At 43.2% G+C, this 22,471-nt stretch overlaps 1 protein-coding gene and 1 pseudogene across 6 annotated transcripts in view; one reads left to right on the top strand and one right to left on the bottom strand.

Annotated features, from left to right (window-relative positions):
• The window catches only part of ABL2 (ABL proto-oncogene 2, non-receptor tyrosine kinase), a 126,825-nt gene extending 111,684 nt beyond the window's left edge, over positions 1-15,141 (bottom strand). For 3 of the 6 annotated variants that reach the window (XM_024253553.3, XM_054550728.2, XM_054550741.2), the window contains exon 1: positions 14,712-15,141. In XM_024253553.3, the coding sequence (XP_024109321.1) occupies positions 14,712-14,868 (157 nt within the window). In that variant the 5' untranslated portion in view covers positions 14,869-15,141. Of the gene's footprint in view, positions 1-13,688; positions 13,807-14,711 lie in introns of all 6 variants that reach the window. The other 3 variants (XM_024253574.3, XM_063716868.1, XM_054550721.2) reach the window with 2 other exon arrangements.
• LOC103890558 (UDP-GalNAc:beta-1,3-N-acetylgalactosaminyltransferase 1-like) lies at positions 6,317-7,582 on the top strand (annotated as a pseudogene).
• Positions 15,142-22,471: the final 7,330 nt, after the last annotated feature.

Genomic DNA, 22,471 nt, shown 5'->3' with positions numbered 1-22,471 from the left:
ATATATATATATATATATATATGAGAATATATGATAAATATGGCTCTTCAAATCAGTGGAGAATTGATGAACTATTCATAAATTAATACAATGGAAAAACATTAAGTTGGTTCCAAGCTCAAATATATATACCCTTCAGATGGATTCAAATTACAAACATAAAGAAAAAACACAGGAAAGATGGAGAAGATTTAAATAATCTTATAAACAAGTATTCATCAATAAGAAAGTGATTAAATATATGGCTAAAGCATGGGACACCATAAAGCTGTCAAAAAGGATGAGAAATCTACAAATACTGGAATAGAAAGAACTTCCAGACAAATAAACACACACACAAAAATTGCGGGTCGGGCACGGTAGCTCATGCCTGTAATCCCAGCACTTGGGGAGGCCAAGGCGGACGGATTACCTGAGGTCAGGGGTTTGAGACCAGCCTGGCTAACATGGTGAAACTCCTTCTCTACTAAAAATACAAAAATTAGCGGGGCGTGGTGGCGGGCACCTGTAGTCCCAGCTACTAGGGAGGCTGAGGCAGGAGAATCGCTTGAACCCAGGAGGTGGAGGTTGCAATGAGCCGAGATCATACCACTGCACTCCAGCCTAGGCGATAGAACAAGACTCAGTCTTCAAAAAAAAAAAAAAAACAAATGGGGAGAAAATTCATACAGTATAATGCCATTTATGAAACGGCAAGAGAAGTATTAATATATATACTCATATATATGTAAATACATAGAAAGTTCTGAAATGGCTGGGTGTGGAAAACACCTATCGAACCACAAACAGTAGTTTCTTCTAATAAGGGAATATGTATTGGGCCAAGAATGTCAAAGGGGACTTTCATGTCTAGTCTATATGCTTCTGAATTATTATTTTTTTTAACCTTGAGATACCTTTGTCTATTTTTATGCCACCGAAAAATGCATGGCCAGGCACTGTGGCTCACACCTGTAATCCCAGCACTTTGGGAGGCAAAGGTGGGTGGATCACTTGAGGCCTGGAGTTCGAAACCAGCCTGGCTAACAACCCTTTCTCTACTAAAAATACAAAAATCAGCTGGGCGTGGTGGCGCATGCCTGTAATCCCAGCTACTCAGGAGGCAGAGGTTGTAGTAAGCTGAGATCATGCCACTGCACTCCAGCCTGGGCAACAGAGAGAGACTCTGCCTCAAAAAAAAAAAAAAGAAAAGAAAAGAAAAGAAAAGTGCCAATTTCAAAATGAGTAAAAGAAAGCTACTGTAACAAAAACCTTCATGTATCAACCTTTCTTTCCTATAAGGAACAGATGAGTGATACAAATTGTACTTGTTAGTATTGTCAGTTTTTTTTTAATGTTTTCTTAGCAATTACCTAGAAACAAAATGCTAAGTGGTAATCTTCAGTCCTAACTCAGTATTGTTATTTTAATTTGCTGGAATTAGCACACAGAGAGAAACATGTTAACAAAATTACATGTGTACATATTATATATTATACTAAGCTCCAGAATATTTTTCTGACCTTGTCCACATGAAGTGAAAGGTTTTTGAACACTTCTCCCTAGAAAGCAAACCCGAGAATACAAATGGCCTGGGCCTGCCCAGCTTTAGCGTTCTGCTGGATCAAAAGCCAATACTGGCAGAGTTCACTATGGAAAAGCCGGCAGTTCTACCACGGCAGAATCGGCACATTTACAGCAAGAAGCAAGTGGGAAAAAAGCTAAGTGTTGTTTTCATATTTTTAAGCAACTAGGTTTAAACTTTGGATAGTAATATATTTAACGTGTATTTATCCATGAATTTGAGTGAATTTCATTTGAAAATACTGACAAAATGTTCTAATTAGTATAATGACAACAAATTTACATACTGAAATTATGCACTCAATCCAAAAAGGCAACCAAGAGTTTTTGTACAAAATATCCTCACAAACACAGACACACAAATCTCTTTTTAGTTGTTTCATAAGGATGTTCATCAACATCTATTTGATCAGCAACATTCTTTTAGATAGCAGTTCTGTCTAAATTGTATCTAAAAATTCTCTCAGAGCCATCAACATAGGCAATTAGTATAGAATAAATGAATAAAAAACAGAAAATGCTCTGGAGTGTTAAGCTAAAATTTTTTTTAAATTCTCCTGCCATTATCACCTGGGGGAAAAGGTCTTTATAAGTTGCATATTGCAATAATAAGCTAAATATATCATGTGGTTACATAGATTCTTTTTTTTTTTTTTTGGCTGGACTGCAGTGGCGTTATCTGGGCCTGCAACCTCCACCTCCCGGGTTCAAGCAATTCTTCTGCCTCAGCCTCCCGAGTAGCTGCGACTACAGGCGTGCGCCACCATGCCTGGCTAATTTTTGTATTTTTAGTAGAGATGGGGTTTCACCACATTGGCCAGGCTGGTCTTGAAGTCCTGACCTCATGATCCGCCTGCCTTGGCCTCCCATAGTGCTGGGATTGCAGGCATGAGCCACCTCGCCCAGCCAGTTACATAGATTCTAATACAAGATCATTGGAGGCCAGGCGTGGGGGCTCACGCCTGTAATACCAACACTTTGGGAGGCCAAGGCGGGCGGATCACTTGAGGTCAGGAGTTTAAGACCAGCCTGGCCAACGTGGTGAAACCCTGTCTCTACTAAAAATACAAAAATTAGCTGGGCGTGGTGGCGTGCACCTGTAATCCCAGCTACGCAGGAGGCTGAGGCAGGAAAATCGCTTGAACTCAGAAGGCCAAGGTTGAACCCAAGAGGCCGAGGTTGCAGTGAGCCAAGATCGCACCATTGCACTCCAGCCTGGGAGACAGAGCCAGACTCCACCTCAAAAAAAAAAAAGCCGCTCGGCCTGTGGCTCAGTCAGGTGTGGTGGCTCATACCTATAATCCCAGCACTTTGGGAGGCCAAGGTGGGTGAGTCACCTGAGGTCAGGAGTTTGAGACTAGCCTGGCCAACATGGTGAAACCCCATCTCTACTAAAAACACAAAAATTAGCCAAGTGTGATGGCGTGCACCTGTGGTCCCAACCACTCGGGAGGCTGAGGCAGGAGAACCCGGTGGGTGGAGGTTGCAGTGAGCCTCGATCGTGCCATTGCACTCCAGCCTGGGCAACAGAGCAAGACTCCGTCTCAAAAAAAGAAAAAAAAAAAGAAATATTAGTAACACTAAGTCTAAAGATTAAGAGAGTAGTTCAACATTACCATGAGATTCCAAATGGTATGGTGAGTTCCCACCTCTCCTTCATTAGACTATCATATATATCTAAGACTCAATCCATAGCCACATACTATACAAATCTAACCCTGGCCTACCAGTCTGAAAACCTCATCACTGGTCAAGACAGATGGGGTAAAAAATGCCTAAACATCTTTGTATTATATATATACATACGTATGTATAACTACATACATACATATTCTAAAAGGTAACTAGGCACCAGCATATACCAAAACTACAGAATCACAATAGACATCCCATCTTCTTTGGTGTCTAATATTTTTTAATTTGAGCAACTAGGGTTTTATGAGTTTTAAAAGAAAAAACAGATATTGAGTACTTAGAACATGCCTGGCACACAGCCCTCAATAAATGGCAATTATTTCATTACCCAATTCATCCAGGAACTGAAATCCAATCTGCTCAAGAATGAGTCAGCAGAACTGTTTCCTACTTCCCCTTTCCCTGATAACTCCAGATTTTTTCAAAAATGTGTCGCTCAAGAGACCTCTAATGTACGAACTTTTAGAGATAAACCACCAAAAAAATGGTATAAGACTGTGGTGACTTGCATGTGGACACTAATAGGCTAGGAACAAATGAATTTCTGAACTAGTTTTGAAGAGAATTAGTACATTACACCCTGTTTTCTGACAGTCATTCAATCACCTCTGATCAAGTACTCTTCTTTTCTTTTTTTGAGACAGTCTCGCTCTGTCGCCCAGGCTGGAGTGCAGTGGTATGATCTCGGCTCACTGCAGCCTCTGCCTCCCTGGTTCAGGCAATTCTCCTGCCTCAGCCTCCCGAGTAGCTGGGACTACAGGTGCATGCCACCATGCCCAGCTAATTTTTGTATTTTTAGTAGAGATGGGGTTTCACCATGTAGGCCAGGAGGATGGTCTTGATCTCCTGACCTTGTGATCCACCCGCCTTGGCCTCCCAAAGCACTAGGATTACAGGCGTGAGCCACCACACCAGGCCAAGTACTCTTCTTAATCTCACATGAGCAGGGGATTCTCAAAGCATGGTCCCCAACCAGCAGCACCTGTAACACCTGAAAATTTGCCAGAAATGCAAATTCTTGAGCTCCTCCTCAGCCCTAAATCAGAAACCCTGGAGGTGGGACCCAGCAATCTGCTTTAACAAGCTCTCCATGCTCAAGTTTCAGAACTGTTCTATATGATTTGAAGTAGCTACATATTTACCTAGTCCAGAAGACATCTGTTAACATTGAAAAGGTTCTTAAGTATTTTGAAATCTCTATATGTGCAGTGCCACATTAAGAAAAAGCCCATCTGACTCACAACTTCAAGAAGATAATCATACTAAACAAGCTTTTTTTCTTTCTGAGACAGGGTCTCATTCTGTCGCCCAGAATGGAGTGCAGTGACGTGATTATGGCTCACTGCAGCCTCAACCTCCTGGCCTCAAGTGATCCTCTCACCTTAGCCTCCCCAGTAGCTGGGACTACAGGTGTGCACTAGCACGCCTGGCTAGGTTTTCTATTTTTTGTAGAGACAGGGTTTCGCCATGTTGCCCAGGCTGGTCTTGAACTCCTGAACTTAAAGCAATCCACCTGCTTCGGCCTCCCAAAGTACTGGGATTACAGGTGTGAGCTACCATGTCTGGCCTAAACAAGCCTTTAAGAGGAAACTTTACATCCAGAGGTAAAAATAACACAGAGAAGAAGAAGAAAAAAAAAAGGTCTTAAAGGATGTCAGATGAAGAAGATTACAACAAAGTTATTTTAAAAAGTCATTAACTATTAACCAGCAAACAAATGGGCCATCTTAGAATGAAGTCTCTATCAACTTTAAATTTGCATTGGCCAGTGTTTCTGGTTCAAGTTCTTTGATGGAAGAAAAAGATGTCTACAAGAACCAGGCACTACATATACTGATACCCAGTCCCTAAGACAAAGACAAATGGTCTAGAGAGGATATCACTTACCTTACAAGGAAGGTAAACCTAAAGTGATTTCAGATCCCCAAAATTCCCTTACCTTTTACTGCTTTCTGAAAGTCCTCTAATAAGAGTAGCTTAATAAGAACAGAAAATGGAGTAATAAATATAAATGCTAAGGCAATTCTACACTTTGGCATGCCATTGCAATGATAACAATAGCAGTGCTTAGGTTTACAAAACATTTTCACATACAACTCATATAATCTTCACAATCATCTTGAGGTAAATGACAATAAAACTGGTATTTATTGAGCACCACAGTGCCTGGCACTTCCTTAAGAGTCTCGTACAATTTTATCATTTAATTATTTCAACAACCTGTTGTGAGGGATAAACCATGTACCAATGTCAGACACAAAGCAGGATTTATACCCAATTATAACTGATTTTAAAACCCACATTCTCTAAATCTCCACACTATGGCAAGACTTGGAGACAAAACTATCAGTCCCAGCTCTATCATTTAACAGCTATGTGACCTCAAGAAGTCACTTAATTTTCTAAACTCTTCTTCATCTACAAAATGAGAAGACTAATACCTGCTTCACCTATTTCAGAGTAGTTGTAAAGGTCAAATGAGATGAAAGACATAAAAGGTCTTCTTCAAAAGCTCTAAAAACTACACAAATATTATCATCATTCCCTATTTTGAAAGAGACTGAAGTAAAGAGGAATAAAAACATACAATGGTGGGGAGATGCTGGTTTTTCTTATTTGGTTTTTGTTTTCTGTTTAAAGCAGGTTGAGCACCAGCTGCCTGCCACTTGTGAGCTGGGTATGTGCCACACAGGAGAGTGCCTTTTTAGGAGATGGTCGCTTTGTCAGGAAAATCTACCAAGGATGAAATTACTAAACCATGTCTTTTTTTCTGTTTATGGAGTAGTTCACAGCAAATCTTGAGTGTTTTGACTAAAGCATGGAATACAGAAAACAAACTTCAGCTAGTGCTTTAATCTCTGCTGAAATTCTACAGGTATGTGTTCTATAAGCAGTATATGGCAGGATTTTAAGCCAGTCTGAAAGTCTGGTTTTTAGTAGCATTATTTCTGACAACTACAAACTGCTGAATGTTCAACTGGTGAAATTGAAGGTCTTTTCACTCAGAAGAAATCAATCAAGAAGAACTTGCAGTTCGCAAGCTTCCGAGCTACTGTGGATGGCCCTGGCTCTCCAGACTGCCCTTCCCACTGAGATCTCTCACATGCAGTCTCCTGCTGCTGCTGCTCCTGACTCTCCTCCTGATGTGGTACCTCTCAGCCTTCCCCACTACAACGTGACAGAATATGTAGACTGGATGTACTTTTACAAGTATGAGCCAATTTACAGATGAGGCTTTCACTTCACACTTTTTGAGAGCATTCAAAATCCAATTCTGGTTATCCTAGTGATCTCCGACCCCTCAGATGTGAAAGCCAGACAGGCCATTAGAGTTACTTGGGGTGAAAAAAGTCTTGATGGGAATATGAGGTTCTCACATTTTTCTTATTAGGCCAACAGGCTAAAAGAGAAGACAAACTGTTGGCACTGTCCTCGGAGGATTAACATCTTCTTTAAGGTGATGTAATCCAACGAGATTTTTTAGACACATACAAAAACCTGACCTTGAAAACTGGCCAGGCACAGTGGCTCACATGTGCAGTCCCAGCACGTTGGGAGGTCAAGGCAGGCGAATTACTTGAGGCCAGGAGTTTGAGACCAGCCAGGCCAATATCTTGAAAATCCATCTGTACTGAAAATACAAAAATTAGCCAGGCATGGTGACGTGTGCCTGTAATCCCAGCTACTTGGGAGGCTGAGGCACAAGAATTGCTTGAGCCCAGGAGATGGAGGCTGCAGTGAGCCGAGATCACACCACTGCACTCCAGCCTGGGTGACAGAGCAAGACTCCGTCTCAAACAACCAACAAAAACAACCTATTATGGCATTCAGGTGGGTAACTGAGTTTTGCCCCATTGCCAACTACATCATGAAGACAGACACTTATGTTTTCATCAATACTGGCAATTTAGTGTAGTATCTTTTAAACTTAAACCACTCAGAGAAGTTTTTCACAGGTTATCCTCTAATTGATAATTATTCCCATAGAGGACTTTATAAAAAAAAACCCGTATTTCATACCAGGAGTGTCCTTTCAAGGTGTCTCCTCCCTACTGCAGTGGGTTGGGTTATACAATGCCCAGAGATTTGGTGCCAAGGATCCATGAAATGGTGGTCATGTAAAACCCATGATGTTTATGTCAGGATCTGTTTGAATTTATTAAAAGTGGACATTCATATTCCAGAAGACACAAATCTTTTCTTTTTATATAGAATCCATTCAGATGTCTGTCAATTTGGATGTGTGATTGCAGCCCACGGCTTTTCTTCCAAGGAGAAGATCACTTTTTAGCAGATTATGCTAAGGAACATCACATGCCATTAACTTCACATTCTATGAAAAGCCTAGAAGAACAGGATACTCTGCGGAAAGTGTTAGTACTGTGAAAAATTCATGGAGAGATCAGTGTGCTGGCTTACACTTAACTTTTTTTTCTTTTGAGACAGAGTCTCGCCCTGTCCCCCAGGCTGGAGTGCAGTGGCGTGATCTCAGCTCACTGCAACCTCCACCTCCTAGGTTCAAGTGATTCTCCAGCCTCAGCCTCCTGAGTAGCTGGGATTACAGGTGCCCGCCACCATGCCTTGCTAATTTTTTTTTTGAGACAGGGTTTTGCTCTTGTTGCCCAGGGTAGAGTGCAGTAGCACGATCTCGGCTCACTGCAACTTCTGCCTCCCAGGTTCAAGCGATTCTCCTGCCTCAGCCTCCTGAGTAGGTGGGATTATAGGTGCGCACCACCACGCCCAGCTAATTTTTGTATTTTTAGTAGAGACAGGGTTTCACCATGTTGGCCAGGATGGTCTCGATCTCCTTATCTCGTCATCCACCCACCTCGGCCTCCCAAAGTACTGGGATTACCAGCGTGAGCCACTGCGCCTGGCCTGAAACTCACGAAGAACCCACAAACTGGTTACACCTTATGATTTATTTTGACAAAAATCATGTCAGGTCCTTTAAAGATGATATTCAGACAAATATCTTTAAAATACATTTTAAATACCTTTAAAATAACAACAACAACAACAAAAAAAAACAGGCCGGGCACAGTGGCTCAGGCCTATAATCCTAACACTTTGAGAGGCTGAGGTGGGCGGATCATTTGAGACCAGGAGCTCAAGACAAGCGTAACCAACATGGTGAAACCCCATCTCTACTAAAATACAAAAATTAGCCGGGCGTGGTGGCAGCCACCTGTAATCCCAGCTACTCGGGAGGCTGAGGCAGGAGAACTGCTTGAACCCAGGAGGAGGAGGTTGCAGTGAGCCAAGATCGCGCCACTGCACTCCAGGCTGGGAGACAGAGCGAGGCTCCTTCTCAAACAAACAAAAAAAAAACACAGTCCAGATGCAGGGTCTCACATCTGTAATCCCAACACTTTGGGAGGCCAAGGTGGGAGAATCCCTTGAGCCTAGGAATTCAAGACCAGCCTGGCCCAGTACAGCAAGACCCCATCTCTACAGAAAAATTTAAAAATTAGCCAGGCATGGTAGCATGCACCTATAGTCCCAGCTACCCAGAAGGCTGAGTCAGGAATGGCTTCAGCCAGGAGTTTGAGGCTGCATTGAACTATCATCATGCCACAGCACTCCAGCCTGGGCAACAGAGCAAGACCCTGTCTCAAAAAAAAAAAAAAAAAAAAAAAAAAAACCACCTAAGTAAATAAATAAACTATTGAATAAAGCAGGCTGAAGACCCTTACAGAGAAACTTCAGACTTCATCACTTTACTTGGAATTTTACTGCCAAGTGGGCTATGATAACAGAATCTGTACCACAACTTATTACTTTGCTAAAAATATGGACCCCAACTACACATCTATAACTTACACAGATTTGGAGATTAATAAAAATCTAACAGCTGATTTTTTTTAAAAAGTTTGGTCTGCAGGATTGGCACTCAAGAAAAAAAGAAAAATAAATAAAAATAAAAAATGAAGTTTAGTTCTTACATTAAGTCACCATAATTAAAATTCCCTCGCAACAGCCTTCCTGTCCTTTCCATAGTATCATTTTCAACCTGGGGTGCCGACAGCCTTCATTCCACAAAGATTAAAACACGAACTACTGGCCGGGTGCGGTGGCTCACACCTGTAAATCCCAGGACTTTGGGAGGGCAAGGCAGGTAGATCACTTGAGCCCAGGAGTTCAAAACCACCATGGGCAACATGGCAAAACTCTGTCACTACAAAAAAAAAAAAAAAAGAAAGGCATGGTGGCATGCACCTATAGTCCCAGGTATTCAGGAGGCTGAGAGGTGAGAGGATCACTTGAGCCTGAGAGGTCAAGGCTTCAGTGAGCCATGATCTCGCCAATGCACTCCAGCTTGGGCAACAGAGTGAGACCCTACCTCACCACAAAAACAAAACAAAACAAAAAAAAACTACAGATCTAAAATAAAAAATAAATAAATAAATCAGATCACTTAAAATAATGAGTTTGATTTAAGAAAAAATTTTTGTTATTCCAAACTTCATAATTTAAGGGTTTTTGTTTGTTGGTTTTTCTGGAGAGGGAGTCTTGCTCTGTCGCCCAGGCTGGAGTACAGTTGCACGATCTCGGCTCACTGCAAACTCTGCCTCCTGGGTTCAGGGGATTCTCCTGCCTCAGCCTCCTGAGTAGCTGCGATTACAGGTGCCTGCCACCACACCTGGCTAATTTTTGTATTTTTTTTTAGTAGAGACGGGGTTTCACCATGTTGGCCAGGCTGATCTCGAACTCCTGACCTCAGGTGATCCACCCACATCGGCCTCCCAAAGTGCTGGGATTACAGGTGTGAGCCACCGCGCCCAGCCTAAAGTTAATTTTTAATAGAATTTTTAGAAAATGAGAGAGGGAAGCTGAAGTAAAATCATTCAGCTGTTAAAAGGTATGTGAGATATTCAACAGACAAGTAAGTATTCAACCCTAGATTATTAGTCACGAAACATCGGCTCACCAGAAAGGTTTAACAGCAGAGCTTGCCTATAATCCCAGCACTTTGGGAGGCCGAGGCAGAGTATCACTTGAGCCTAGGAGTTTGAGACCAGCCTGAGCAACATAGTGAGACCTCCGTCTCTACAAAAAAAAAAAATAAAATACACAAAATTACCCAGGTGTGGTGGCGTGTGCCTGTAGTCTCAGCTCCTCGGGAGGCTGAGGCAGGAGGATTGCTTGAGTCCAGGAGTTTAAGGCTGCAGAGATCTATGATTGCAGCACTGTACTCCAGCCTGGGTGGCAGAGCAAGACCTTTCTCTAAAATAAAACATAAAATAAAAGTTTACAAAAAAAATAACAGATCTCAGAAAAGTCACACAGCACTCACTCCTTTCATACCAAAAATGGTTCTATTATTTTTGTTCCTTCTAAATTACATTCACAAAAATCACTTTTGGCAAGGCAAATTATTATCACAGCTTACCCACATATTATTAACAATGAAAAATGACCATTTTAGCTAAAGAAAAAAAAGTCCTGGACTCTGATAAACCATTTCCATAATGTATGTACCTTTTTACTGATTAACTAAATGTATTATTTGGCTTACATTAAAACCTACATGTAAACCCAAGAGTCTAACAGACCTAACATTCATATATGAAATTATGTGCTAATACCTCAATATTGCAAACTCAAGACAGTAATTTGTACACTAGATTCGAGCACCTAGATTTACCATGTAAATGTCAAATGATACATTCACTGAGAAGCTTTTGAATCTCATTCATTCATTCATTCAATTCAGAATCTATCACATTTCTAAGTGGTGTCCTCAACTAGGGGCAATTCTGCCCCCCAAGAGATTTAACAATGACTGGAGGCATTTTTATTTGTAACAAGTAAGGGGCAAAAAGAAGGTACTACTGGCATCTAGTGGGTAGAGTCCAGGGATGCTGCTAAACATTCTACAATGCACAGGACAGCCCCCCGCAACACAGAATTAGCCAGCCCAAAATATCAATGCCGCCGAGATTAAGAAACTATGATGTGGCCAGGCGCGGTGGCTCACGCCTGTAGTCCCAGCACTTTGGGAGGTCGAAGAGGGCGGATCATGAGGTCAGGAGATTGAGACCATCCTGGCTAACATGGTGAAATCCTGTCTCTACTAAAAATACAAAAAAAAATTAGCCGGGCGTGGTGTCAGGCGCCTGTAGTCCCAGCTACTCGAGGCAGTAGAATGACGTGAACCCGGGAGGCGGAGCTTGCAGTGAGCCGAGATCGTGCCACTGCACTCCAGCCTGGGCAACAGAGGGAGACTCCATCTAGGGAAAAAAAAAAAAAAAAAAAAAAAAGGAAAGAAACTATGATGTACAGAAAAAAAGTTTTTAAACCCATCTGTCTAAAAAACAGTACTCACTGCACCTTTGTTTCCTATATTATTTGCTAATTCCTTTCTTTTCATACTAGTCTTTGGCAATAAACTTGACCTATTCCCATTTTTTCAATCAGCTTCTAACTTCCAAACTTGTCAATAGAATCATCATCATTCCAGTTACCCAGGTTCTAAATCCTGGTGTCATCTTTGAATTATCCCTACTTTTTTTTTTTTTTGAGACAGAGTCTCGCTCTGTCACCCAGGCTGGAGTGGCGCGATCTTGGCTCACTGCAACCTCCACCTCCCAGGTTCAAGCGATTCTCCTGTCTCAGCCTCCTGAGTAGCTAGGACTACAGGCGCGTGCCACCATGCCCGGCTAATTTTTCGATTTTTAGTACAGACGAGATTTCACCATGTTGCTCAGGCTGGTCTCGAACTCCTGACCTCGTGATCTGCCCACCTCGGCCTCTCACAGTGCTGGGATTACAGGCATGAGCCATGGCACCTGGCCAAATTACTCCTATTTTTAATAATAACAGTAGTATTAGTAATGGCAGCAGGTAACACACATTTAGCTCATACTATGTGCCTAGCCACTATTCATTTAATACTACGTACTATTATTATCACCACTTTACAAATGAAGAGTCCAAGGCACAAAAAGTTAAGTAACTTGTCCCAGGTCACAAAGCTCATAAGCAGCCAAGCAAAGGTTTCAAATCCAGGAAAAATGGGTCCAGAGTTCATGCCCTTAGCAAATACTCCAAAGTGATCTCTCTTCTTTCATCCTCTATCAAATCATAAAGTCCTTTAAGTTCCAAAGGGCAGGGACTCTGCTATGTTCACAGCAATATTCCCACAATCCAGTACATAACAGGTGCCCAAAAAAAACCCTTGTTTGTTGAATGAATGAAAGGTCCCTTAAAATTACTCCTCCCATTTCCACTGCCACCACCCAAGGCCAATCTTTCAGGTAAAGACTAGCCAATCAGGTAAATGGATATAAACTTCTCTGCCAGATTTTCCATAACCCAGTCCCATCCAGCCTATCAAAATTTTCTTTCTACTGCTTCTTAATTAGAATCATAAAATCTTAAAACCAGAAAGTATCTTAGAGATCATCCAGTCCAACCTCCTCACTTTACAGATAAAGAAACCCAAAGATGTTGACTAAAATCACCCAGGCAGGTGGAGCTAGAACCAGAACTTGACTCTTCCAATTTTTGCTCTATGATCTTTTTCTTCCAACTCATAATGATGCTTCATTCCTGACAGATGTCTCCTCACTATCCCATCAACAAATTATATCTATTCCCATGTTCCTGCTCAAGTTGTTTCTTCTACCCAACTTGTCCTCCCTCTCCATAGATCCAAATCCTCAAAATGTCTTCCTATTCCATTCTTCATGACTTCCTCTTTCTTGGAAAATCTTATATACCGAATAAGATAGTAAAGCAAGAGGATCACTACTGCCTACTAGGCCAAGTTTAATGCATAGTAACACTTCCCACAAAGTGAAGCTTACTTGGATGATTTCTTCCCTGTAAACTACTAATCCATTCTTCCATCCTGTGTTTTAGGAAGTGATTTTAATAAAGATTAGCTCATATATCACCTTCATAAAGTGTTCATATACCTGAAAGAGACACTCAAGCACATCTTTAATAGGAGACATGTGGCCAGGTGCAGTGGCTCACGCCTGTAATCCCAGCACTTTGGGAGGCTGTGGCGGGTGGATCATGAGGTCAGGCATTCGAGACCAGCCTGGCCAACATAGTGAAACCCCATCTCTACTAAAAACGCAAAAAATTAGCCGGGCGTGGTGGGAGGCGCCTGTAATCCCAGCTACTCGGAGGCTGAGGCAGGAGAATCGCTTGAACCTGGGAGGCAGAGGTTGCAGTGAGCTAAGATCGCGCCACTGCACTCCAGCCTGGGCGACAGAATGAGACTCCATCTCCCAAAAAAAAAAAAAAAAAGAGTTTGGGCCAGGAACGGTGGTGGCTCACACCCGTAATCCCAGCACTTTGGGAGGTCAAGGCAGGCGGATTACCTGATGTTAGGAGTTTGAGACCAGCCTGGCCAATATGACAAAACCCCACCACTACCAAAAATACAAAAATTAGCCGGGCGTGGTGGTGCACACCTGCAGTTCCAGCTACTCGGGAGGCTGAGGCAGGAGAATCACTTGAACCCGGGAGGCGGAGATTGCAGTGAGCCGAGATCCCGCCATTGCACTCCATCCTGGGCACCAAAGCGAGACTCTGCCTCAAAAAAACACAAAAACAAAACAAGACAAAAAAACAATTTGGAGACAACTATTCTAAAAATACATTGACAATGAGATCAAAATAACAGGTTTCAGACTACAGGGAGCATACATACATGTATGTATGTACATGGGCACACGCACGCACGCACACACACACTACAAAGGAAAACTTGTTCATATCCTGACTGACGTCCTAACCATGCCCACCAACCTCTAGCCCTTGCCAGCAATCTCAGAATTGTGTGTCCTACTCTGAAACATAGTACAGAGGCTTTGGCAAAGCCTTTCATTTCTAGTAAAAACGAAATACAAAACAAAACAAACCACAAAAGCATGTCAAAAGTGATGAGATGATGCTACCTTCATCTTTCCTACAGAAAGGCATTTCAGGGCACTGTCCACAGCTCACTATCCTGACACTGCTCATCACCTAACGTAAACATATACCTTGTACGCCACAATCTCCTGAAATTCAGTTCCCATTTCCCAGTCCCTTAGGATACAACCCATTTCCCCTTCACTAACGACGGGTTTATGCTCCCATCTCTGGGACTAAGCTCATACTGCCCTTCATCCTTCCCTCTCCTGAAGCTGCCATTCACTCTCTTTCTGCAGCCGCATAGTCCTGTCCCAGAGTAGAGGACAGACCATCCAGGGTCCCCAAGCCCACTTCTCTTTCCTTCTCCGCCCCCGGGATCTGCCAGCCAGGCTAGAGACGCGAGGGGGGAGGGGTGTGACTCGCCTCCCAGGACTGGACCAGATGGCAGCGGATTCCGCCCCCACTCTCAGGCACCCTCCACCCTCCGACCCCCCGGGCAGCCCGTCCGCCACCCACCCCGCCCCGACCCCACCCCCGGCCTCCCGCACGCCCTCACGCCGGCTCCTGGACACACTCACCATGCTGGGTGAAGATATTGAAGCCGGTCTCTGTGGTGCGCCCCGCCGGGTCCCGCCTGCGGCCGGAGGGCCTGGCTGCACTGCTGCCCCGGATCCCGCGGGGCTGAGGCTGCTGGAGCCCCGGAGCTTCCCCGACGCGGCCCACCTGCTGCCCCATCCCTGCTCTCGCGTACTCCCGAGCCCCCGCCGACCCCTGGTCACATTCCTCCTCAGCTCCGGCCTCGGGCTCCTCGCGCTGCTCCGGCCTCTCCCTCCCAGCCCAGGCCCTGGCCCTGAGCGGCTGGGCCGCCGGTGGCTCCGCACCCGGCCTCCTCACGGCAGCTGCCGCGCTGCCTCCAGGCGACTCACAGATTCTGCTTTTCCCTCCTCCTCCCGCGGCTCCGCGCCCCCAACGCCGCCGCCGCCGCCGCCGCCATCTTTAAACCACCGAGCGCTGGGAAAGCGTGGGACAGAGCGTCTCCCGCCCCCGGCCCGCCAGTCACCTCCGCCGCTGGGAAGGAGGGCTTCCCGGCTGCCGCCCCGCCCTGCTGCGCCGCGCCCCCGCCCCCGCCCCCGCCCCCGCCTCCTCGCAGGGTGGGTCCCCCAGTGCCCACCTCATTTGCCGGCCTCCGCTGCTTGAGGTCTTTCGTCCTCCGCGTCCTGTCGCCGCACCTCGGCATCCCACCCCTCAATCCGCCTCAGCCGACCCCCTCCCGCGTTCGGCTCCACACGCTACCGCCTTTGGGGTTGGTCGGTCTCCGGCCTGCCCCATCCCACCTCCACCTGTCAAATCAGTGAGTCGAGGGCTGAGTGCCCCCGCGTGCGCAGCTCAGGTGCAGGCACAGGTGGGGCAGAAAAGCACAAGGCATTTATTTGGTCCTTGCCATCCAGTTGAGGAGCTCTAAAATACCCAGGGGGGATCCCTTTTAAACACCCTTGTCAGTAGCAGGCCTCCAGTAAAAATTAAAATTGTATAAAATTTACAAAAAGAGAGTAAAATGCTAACTTATTTGATTTTAATTTTCGGAGATTATTTCATAATGTTAAATCGCACTGGCCTGGATTGTGTCTCATTGGGGACGCAATTGTAGCCCCATTCCTCATATTATATTACCATGAATTCCTCTTGAACTCCTTTAGCATCTCACCACATGTGAGTTTCTGTTTCCTTACAATGCCTGACAGTAAAGTTAATCTTCCCACTGGCATCCTTTATACACTGTACACGTGGTCAGGTCTTCTTTTGATGACAAAGGAGAAAAAATATATATCTTTGACCCTGTTTCTGAGTCAGAACTTACTCATGTTAGCTTATGCGGTCTAAAGAGAGTGAATGAGGCAGAAAAGAAGCGTTTTATACATACACATATACTATATACAATTGACTCCCCATCCCCCTCTCCCACTGTGCTTACTTGCATCTTAATGTTAATTCAATTTTTTTTAATTCTCAAAAAGCTTGATCATTCTCCTGTTATTCTTTTGGCTTCCCAATTTGCTTTATAAAAAGTATCAGTTAATGGAGGTACTACACTGAAATTTTGCTTAAATTAGACAGGACGGGAGCCACTGCAAAGAAGGAACAAAACAACCACTGGAAAGGTAGGGTTGGGAGAAGAGGTGGATGAAGCTCTCCTTTGCATATCTTTCCTGAACCTGGTTGACCTTAGATGAACCATCCACTGACGTAGATATTGCCTGTTATAAAAGCACTATGAAATTATTCCATTGCCATCCAGGGTGTGGCCAGAAATAACTGAAATTACCTCCAAAATGGGAACGGAAACACTATGTGTAAACGCTGGATAAAATATGAATTTTCCATTTGGATTAAAGTTTCCCTGTGTTTAAAATACCTTTCTTTTCTTCTAATTTCCAGTGTTTGCAACTACTGAAAAAAATTCATTCGCAAGGGATAAAGATGTCACAGAGCCGGAATTTGGTTTACTGTTTGATTTTTATTATGGGAGAAAATTTTAATTTGGGGATAATGGTTTGGTTTCTCTGCTAATTCATGCGTACTATATAAAAATAGATGAATATATGGGTTGAACATCTCAAATCTGAAAATCCAAAATGCTGCAAAATTCGAAATTTTTTGAGCACCAATATGATGCCAGAGGTGGAACATTTCACACATAAGTACTTAAACTTTGTTTCATGCACAAAATTTTTAAAATATTATATTAAATTACATTCAAGCTATGTGTATAAAGGTGTATATGAAACATAAATGAATTTTGTGTTTAGACTTGGGTCACATCACCAAGATATCTCATTACGTGTATGTAAATATTCCCAAATCTGAAACACTTGTGGTCCGAACATTTCTGATAAGGGCTGCTCAGCCTGCAGTAGAGTGCAGTGGCTAAGGGCAGGGGCTCTGAAGCCAGACTGCTTGGGTTCATAACTTGGCCCTGATACTTATGAACTATTTGATCTGGGCAAAGTACATAACCTTTTTGTGTCTCAGTACATTATCTGTAAACTGATGATGATAACAAATAGTATCTACCTTATAGGAATATTGTGAAAATTAAATTAGTCAATATATATGTATAGTACTTAAAACAGTATTTGGCATATAACTGGTGTCATATATGCATATACTATTAATACAAAAAACATAATGGTTTTAGGTTTTACAAGCCTTTTTCAAATTATATATATATATATACTTAGATCATGGGACAAATTATAAAGTATTTATTCAGGTGAGCCCCCTCTACCTGCCACCCTGTATATAACTAAAAACAAAAACACCAGCCAACCAATAAAAATATGTAGAATCATATAATCCCTTTATTCGTCATACCTACCTGGATAACACCAGCAAAGTGTACGTGAAGTATTACATAATACCTTTGTTTTACATATGAAGATCTCCTCTACCATTGATTCTTAAGATCCTATATAGACTAAAGCAAATATCATGTAAGTGGAGACTTAGTTGACATCCATTATCTTGCCATTGTTTTCTACTCTTTCATTTTTAAAGTGAAAAGAGAACTTTCAGAATAGGGAGAGTAGGGAAATAGACTAGAGAGATTTAGTTAATTAGATACAGGAAACTATTTCACCTCAATATAACCAAGCCAAAGTGACTTGCCTGAGAATTACCTAAGGCTCATTACCATAAGCAGCGGTTACTGCCACAACAACTCAACATCTAAAATAATCCCAAATAGTTCTGTCTCAGACTGAATTGAGGGAGCTGAGAGCTCTAGGCAGGGGCAGAAATCAGGGAAAGAAAGTAGCAGGGATGGTGCACATAGCACAAGGACAGCCTTATGTGAGCAATGGCCAGAGGCCAGCATAAAAGATCAGACACATCACCAACAGCAATAAGGCATGCTGAAGACACAAATACTCTTCATCCTCATCATCCTTATCACAGGAGCAACACCACTCTCTCCAGAAGGAAGGAGCTTGTGAGTAATGCCTCACTAATCCCTGACTTCACCAGTCTGCATTTCTAGGCTATTGCCATACTTTTTACAGTTTCACAGTATCTCTCATATCTACCTCTTCCATTCATCTGTTTAAACAGCGTTATGTAAGACACTGTTAGCTTAGGCTCAGGTCATCTCTGCGCTGGTTTCTCCTGCTACTAGCCCTTTCTTCCTAGAGATTCCTCACCTTTAGCACCAAGCAACTCACTCAAAGAAACTACTTCTCTCATTGCTTTGACCACACTCTCCCTCTCCTTCATTATGTACAAAGTCTAAGTCTAAAATTTTCACCTAATGGGCCGGGCACAGTGGCTCATATCTGTAATCCCAGCACTTTGGGAGGCGAAGGTGGGCGGATCACTTGAGGTCAGGAGTTTGAGACCAGTCAGGCCAACATGGTGAAACCCCGTCTCTACTAAAAATGCAAAAACTAGCTGATCGTGGGGGCGCGCGCCTGTAATCCCAGCTACTCGGGAACCTGAGGCAGGAGAATTGCTTGAGCCTAGGAGGCGGAAGTTGCAGTGAGAGGAGATTGCGCCACTGCACCCCAGCCTGGGTGACAGAGGGAGTCTCTGTCTCAAAAATAAATAAATAAATAAATAAATAAAATAAACATTTCACCTAGTGTTTCGAAGTTATTTTCCAGGATAACCTGGATTATAATTGCCTAATGTTCTTCCATCTCCTGTTCCTCCAACCTCCACCCTTCCTATGGCAGGCATACATACTTTATCCAATTAGCCAATTTCTGAGATGTATCCCTTTTATCTATGACTTTTGCAATAATTATATTGTCCCTAATGTAAGTCTCGAGTGACTCCCTTACAGGATTCTACTGTCCTTTTCAGTATTCTATTCAGATCCTGCCTCCTTGATAAGAGAACCTCAGACTTAACAATAAAGACCTAACAGTTTCCTCAGACTCTACTCAGTGCAGGCCTTAAACAACCACAGCTGGTAATAATTCTTTCGTTATAAAATTCGCTTACCTTCCTCTACATCCCTCAAATATGTTTGTTTTGTTTTTTTGTTTTTTTTGTTTTTTTTGTTTTTGATACGGAGTCTTGCTCTCTCCCCCAGGCTGGAGTGCAGTGGCACGATCTCGGCTCACCGCAAGTTCCGCCTCCCGGGTTTATGCCATTCTCCTGCCTCAGCCTCCCGCCTGTAGCTGGGACTACAGGCAACCACCACCACACCCGGCTAATTTTTTGTTTTTTAGTAGAGATGGGGTTTCACCGTGTTAGCCAGGATGGTCTCGATCTCCTGACCTTGTGATCCACCCGCCTCAGCCTCCCAAAGTGCCGGGATTACAGGCGTGAGCCATTGCGCCCGGCTGTTTTGTTTTGACACATGACTCAAGTGTCATAGAGTTGGAAAGAAACTTAGAGGTCATGTAGGCTAATCTCTTGGAATCCTCTCTGCAGTAATTCCAGTGAGGGTATCCATTTCTTTCAAAAGGTTCTAATTATTAAAACCTTCTTCCTGGGCCGGGTGCAGTGGCTCACGCCTGTAATCCCAGCACTTTGGGAGGCCAAGGTGGGCTGATCACAAGGTCAGGAGATCGAGACCATCCTGGCTAACATGGTGAAACCTTGTCTCTACTAAAAATACAAAAAATTAGCCGGGCGTGGTGGCGGGCGCCTGTAATCCCAGCTACTCAGGAGGCTGAGGCAGGAGAATGGCGTGAACCCGGGAGGCGGAGCTGGCAGTAAGCTGAGATCACACCATTGCACTCCAGCCTGGGTGACAGAGCCAGACTCAGTCTCAAAAAAAAAAAAAAAAAAAGTTCTTCCTAAAGATAAACTGAAAAATGTTCCCCTGAAACTTCCACCTGTTTCACCCCAGTTCTAATTCTACCATATAGCTACACAGAACAAATCTAATCTTTATTTTACATGAAATCCTTCACATATTTGAAAGCTATCATGTTTCCCCAAATCTTTTATTTTCTTGCATATATGCATATGTTTATATAGTTATGTTTATCTATCTATATTTATCTATGTGGGCTGAAAATGTTTATGTAGATAAATTGAGAGAAAAAAATTTTGTTGTAATTTTATGTATAGCATTTTTCTTTTTCTTTTCTTTTTGTTTTTTTCTTGGAGACAGAGTCTCACTCTGTTGCCCAGGCTGTAGTGCAGTGGCATGATCTCAGCTCACTGCAGCCTCCACCTCCCAGGTTCAAGCGATTCTTCTGCCTCAGCCTCCTGAGTAGCTGAGATTACAGGCGTGTACCACCACACCCCGCTAATTTTTGTATTTTTAGTAGAGATGAGGTTTCACCATCTTAGCCAGGCTGGTCTTGAACTCCTCACCTCGTGATCCACCTGCCTCGGCCTCCCACGGTGCTGGGATTACAGGTGCGAGCCACCAGAGCCTGGCCAGCATTTTTCTTAAACTGTTTATGTGCACAGTTCTTTGGACTTTGTTTATGTGATTTGTCTCTGCATTGTTGTATTAAATCTTTAAAGACCTATAGAGTGCCAAATACAGTTCCATTTACAGATTGACACTTTAAAAGTCTTTTTGGATGAGATAACGAGGAGGAGGAGGAGTTAGAAGATTCTTATCTGGCTGGCACAGAATTAGTCATTCTTTTTGAAAGTAGGGAGACAAATTAAATGACCTCTTGTTCCTTTTAGCCCCAAGAGTGTATGATTCAACATTTCTTTGATTTAAAAAACCTTATAAATTATTATAAGACTTTGAATTTGTTTCAAATTCAAAGTTTGAAATGGAGACTATTTCAAACAACTGGCCAAGTGCTGTATAAATGTTACCAGTAGCAATAATATCTATTCATTTAAAATTAACAAATTATTACCCGTTTCCCTTTCAAAGGTAATGAAATAGCTGACTAAACAATCCATTTAACATGTAGCCTATCACTAACTGTAGTGTAGTGGGCCTGGGCCTAGTTTATTATTGATGTGAAATGGGTTGTTTCAGTTCTCTACTGCTGCATAACAAAACATCCCACAAAACCTAGTGGCTTAAAACAGCAGTGATTTATTACTTCCTGCATTTCTATGGATTGGCTGGACAGTTCTGCTGATCTTATCTTGGTTCATGTAACAGCACTGGCTGGGCTAGAAGGTACGTGATGACTGAATGCGCATGTCTGGCCATTGGTGCTGCTGCCGGTTGGAATACCTCAGCTCTCCTCCATAAGGCCCTTATGATCTGAATTGGGTCCCCCACCACCACAAAATTCAAATATTAAAGTCGTAACCTGCAGTACCTCAGAATGTGACTGTCTTTGGAGATAGCGTCTTTGAAGAAGTGACCAAGTTAAAATGAGTCCATTAGGGTGGTCCCTAACCCAATAGGACTGGTGTCCTTATAAGAAGAGGAAATCTAGACACAGACACACACAGAGGGAAGACCTTGTGAAGATACAGGGAGAAGGTGGCCATCTACAGACCAAGGAGATGTCTCAGGAGAAACCAACCTTGATCTTGGACTTCCAGCTTCCAGAACTGTAACAAAATAAATTTCTGTTGTTTAAGCCACCCAGTCTGTGGTACTTTGTTATGGCAGCCCTAGCAAATTACTACAACCAAATTATCAAAAGATAGAAAATTAAGATTTCTAATGTTCTATTTTATTTAATTATTATCATTATTTGAGATGGAGTCTTGCTCTGTGGCCCAGGGTAGAGCACAGTGACACCATATCGGCTCACTGAAACCTCCCCCTCGCGGGTTCAAATGATTCTCCTGCCTCAGCCTCTATAGTAGCTGGGATTACAGGCTCCCACCAACACGAACAGCTAATTTTTTTCTATTTTTAGTAGAGATGGGGTTTCACCATGTTGGCCAGGCTGATCTTGAACTCCTGGCCTCAAGTAATCTGCTCACCTCTGCCTCCCAAAGTGCTGGGATTACAGGCATGAGCCACCGTGCCCAGCATATTTAATTCATATTTAAGGAGCGCTTTCTGTATTCCAGGCGCTGTACTAATTACTGGAGATACACTGGTGAATAAGACCAACCCGCTTATACTCTACTGAGGAAGACATCCATAAACAAGTAATTACAAAAACATGTAATAAGTGTTGGTAGGGGAATAAGGGGTTGCTGTGGAAACATATAACCATTTGAAGGTAAGGTAATTGAGGCGATGTGGAACTTCTCCCAGGAGCAGGCAAAGGGAAAGAGGTAAGAGATAAGTAGGAGTTAGCTTAGCAAAATTGGAAGAGCACTGCATTTTAGGGAACATTGAGAAACAAATTTAGCTTGCCCTTTTTGGCAGAAAGCAGAGTCACAAGAGATGCACCTATGAAGTGGAGAGGAAACAAGGATCCTGAGGAAGGTCTGGAAAACC

Source organism: Pongo abelii, chromosome 1, assembly GCF_028885655.2.
Source record: "Pongo abelii isolate AG06213 chromosome 1, NHGRI_mPonAbe1-v2.0_pri, whole genome shotgun sequence".
Classification (NCBI taxonomy): Eukaryota; Metazoa; Chordata; class Mammalia; order Primates; family Hominidae; genus Pongo; species Pongo abelii.
The sequence above is the reverse complement of the archived record's forward strand: the minus strand, read 5'-3'. Positions and strand labels throughout refer to the sequence as shown.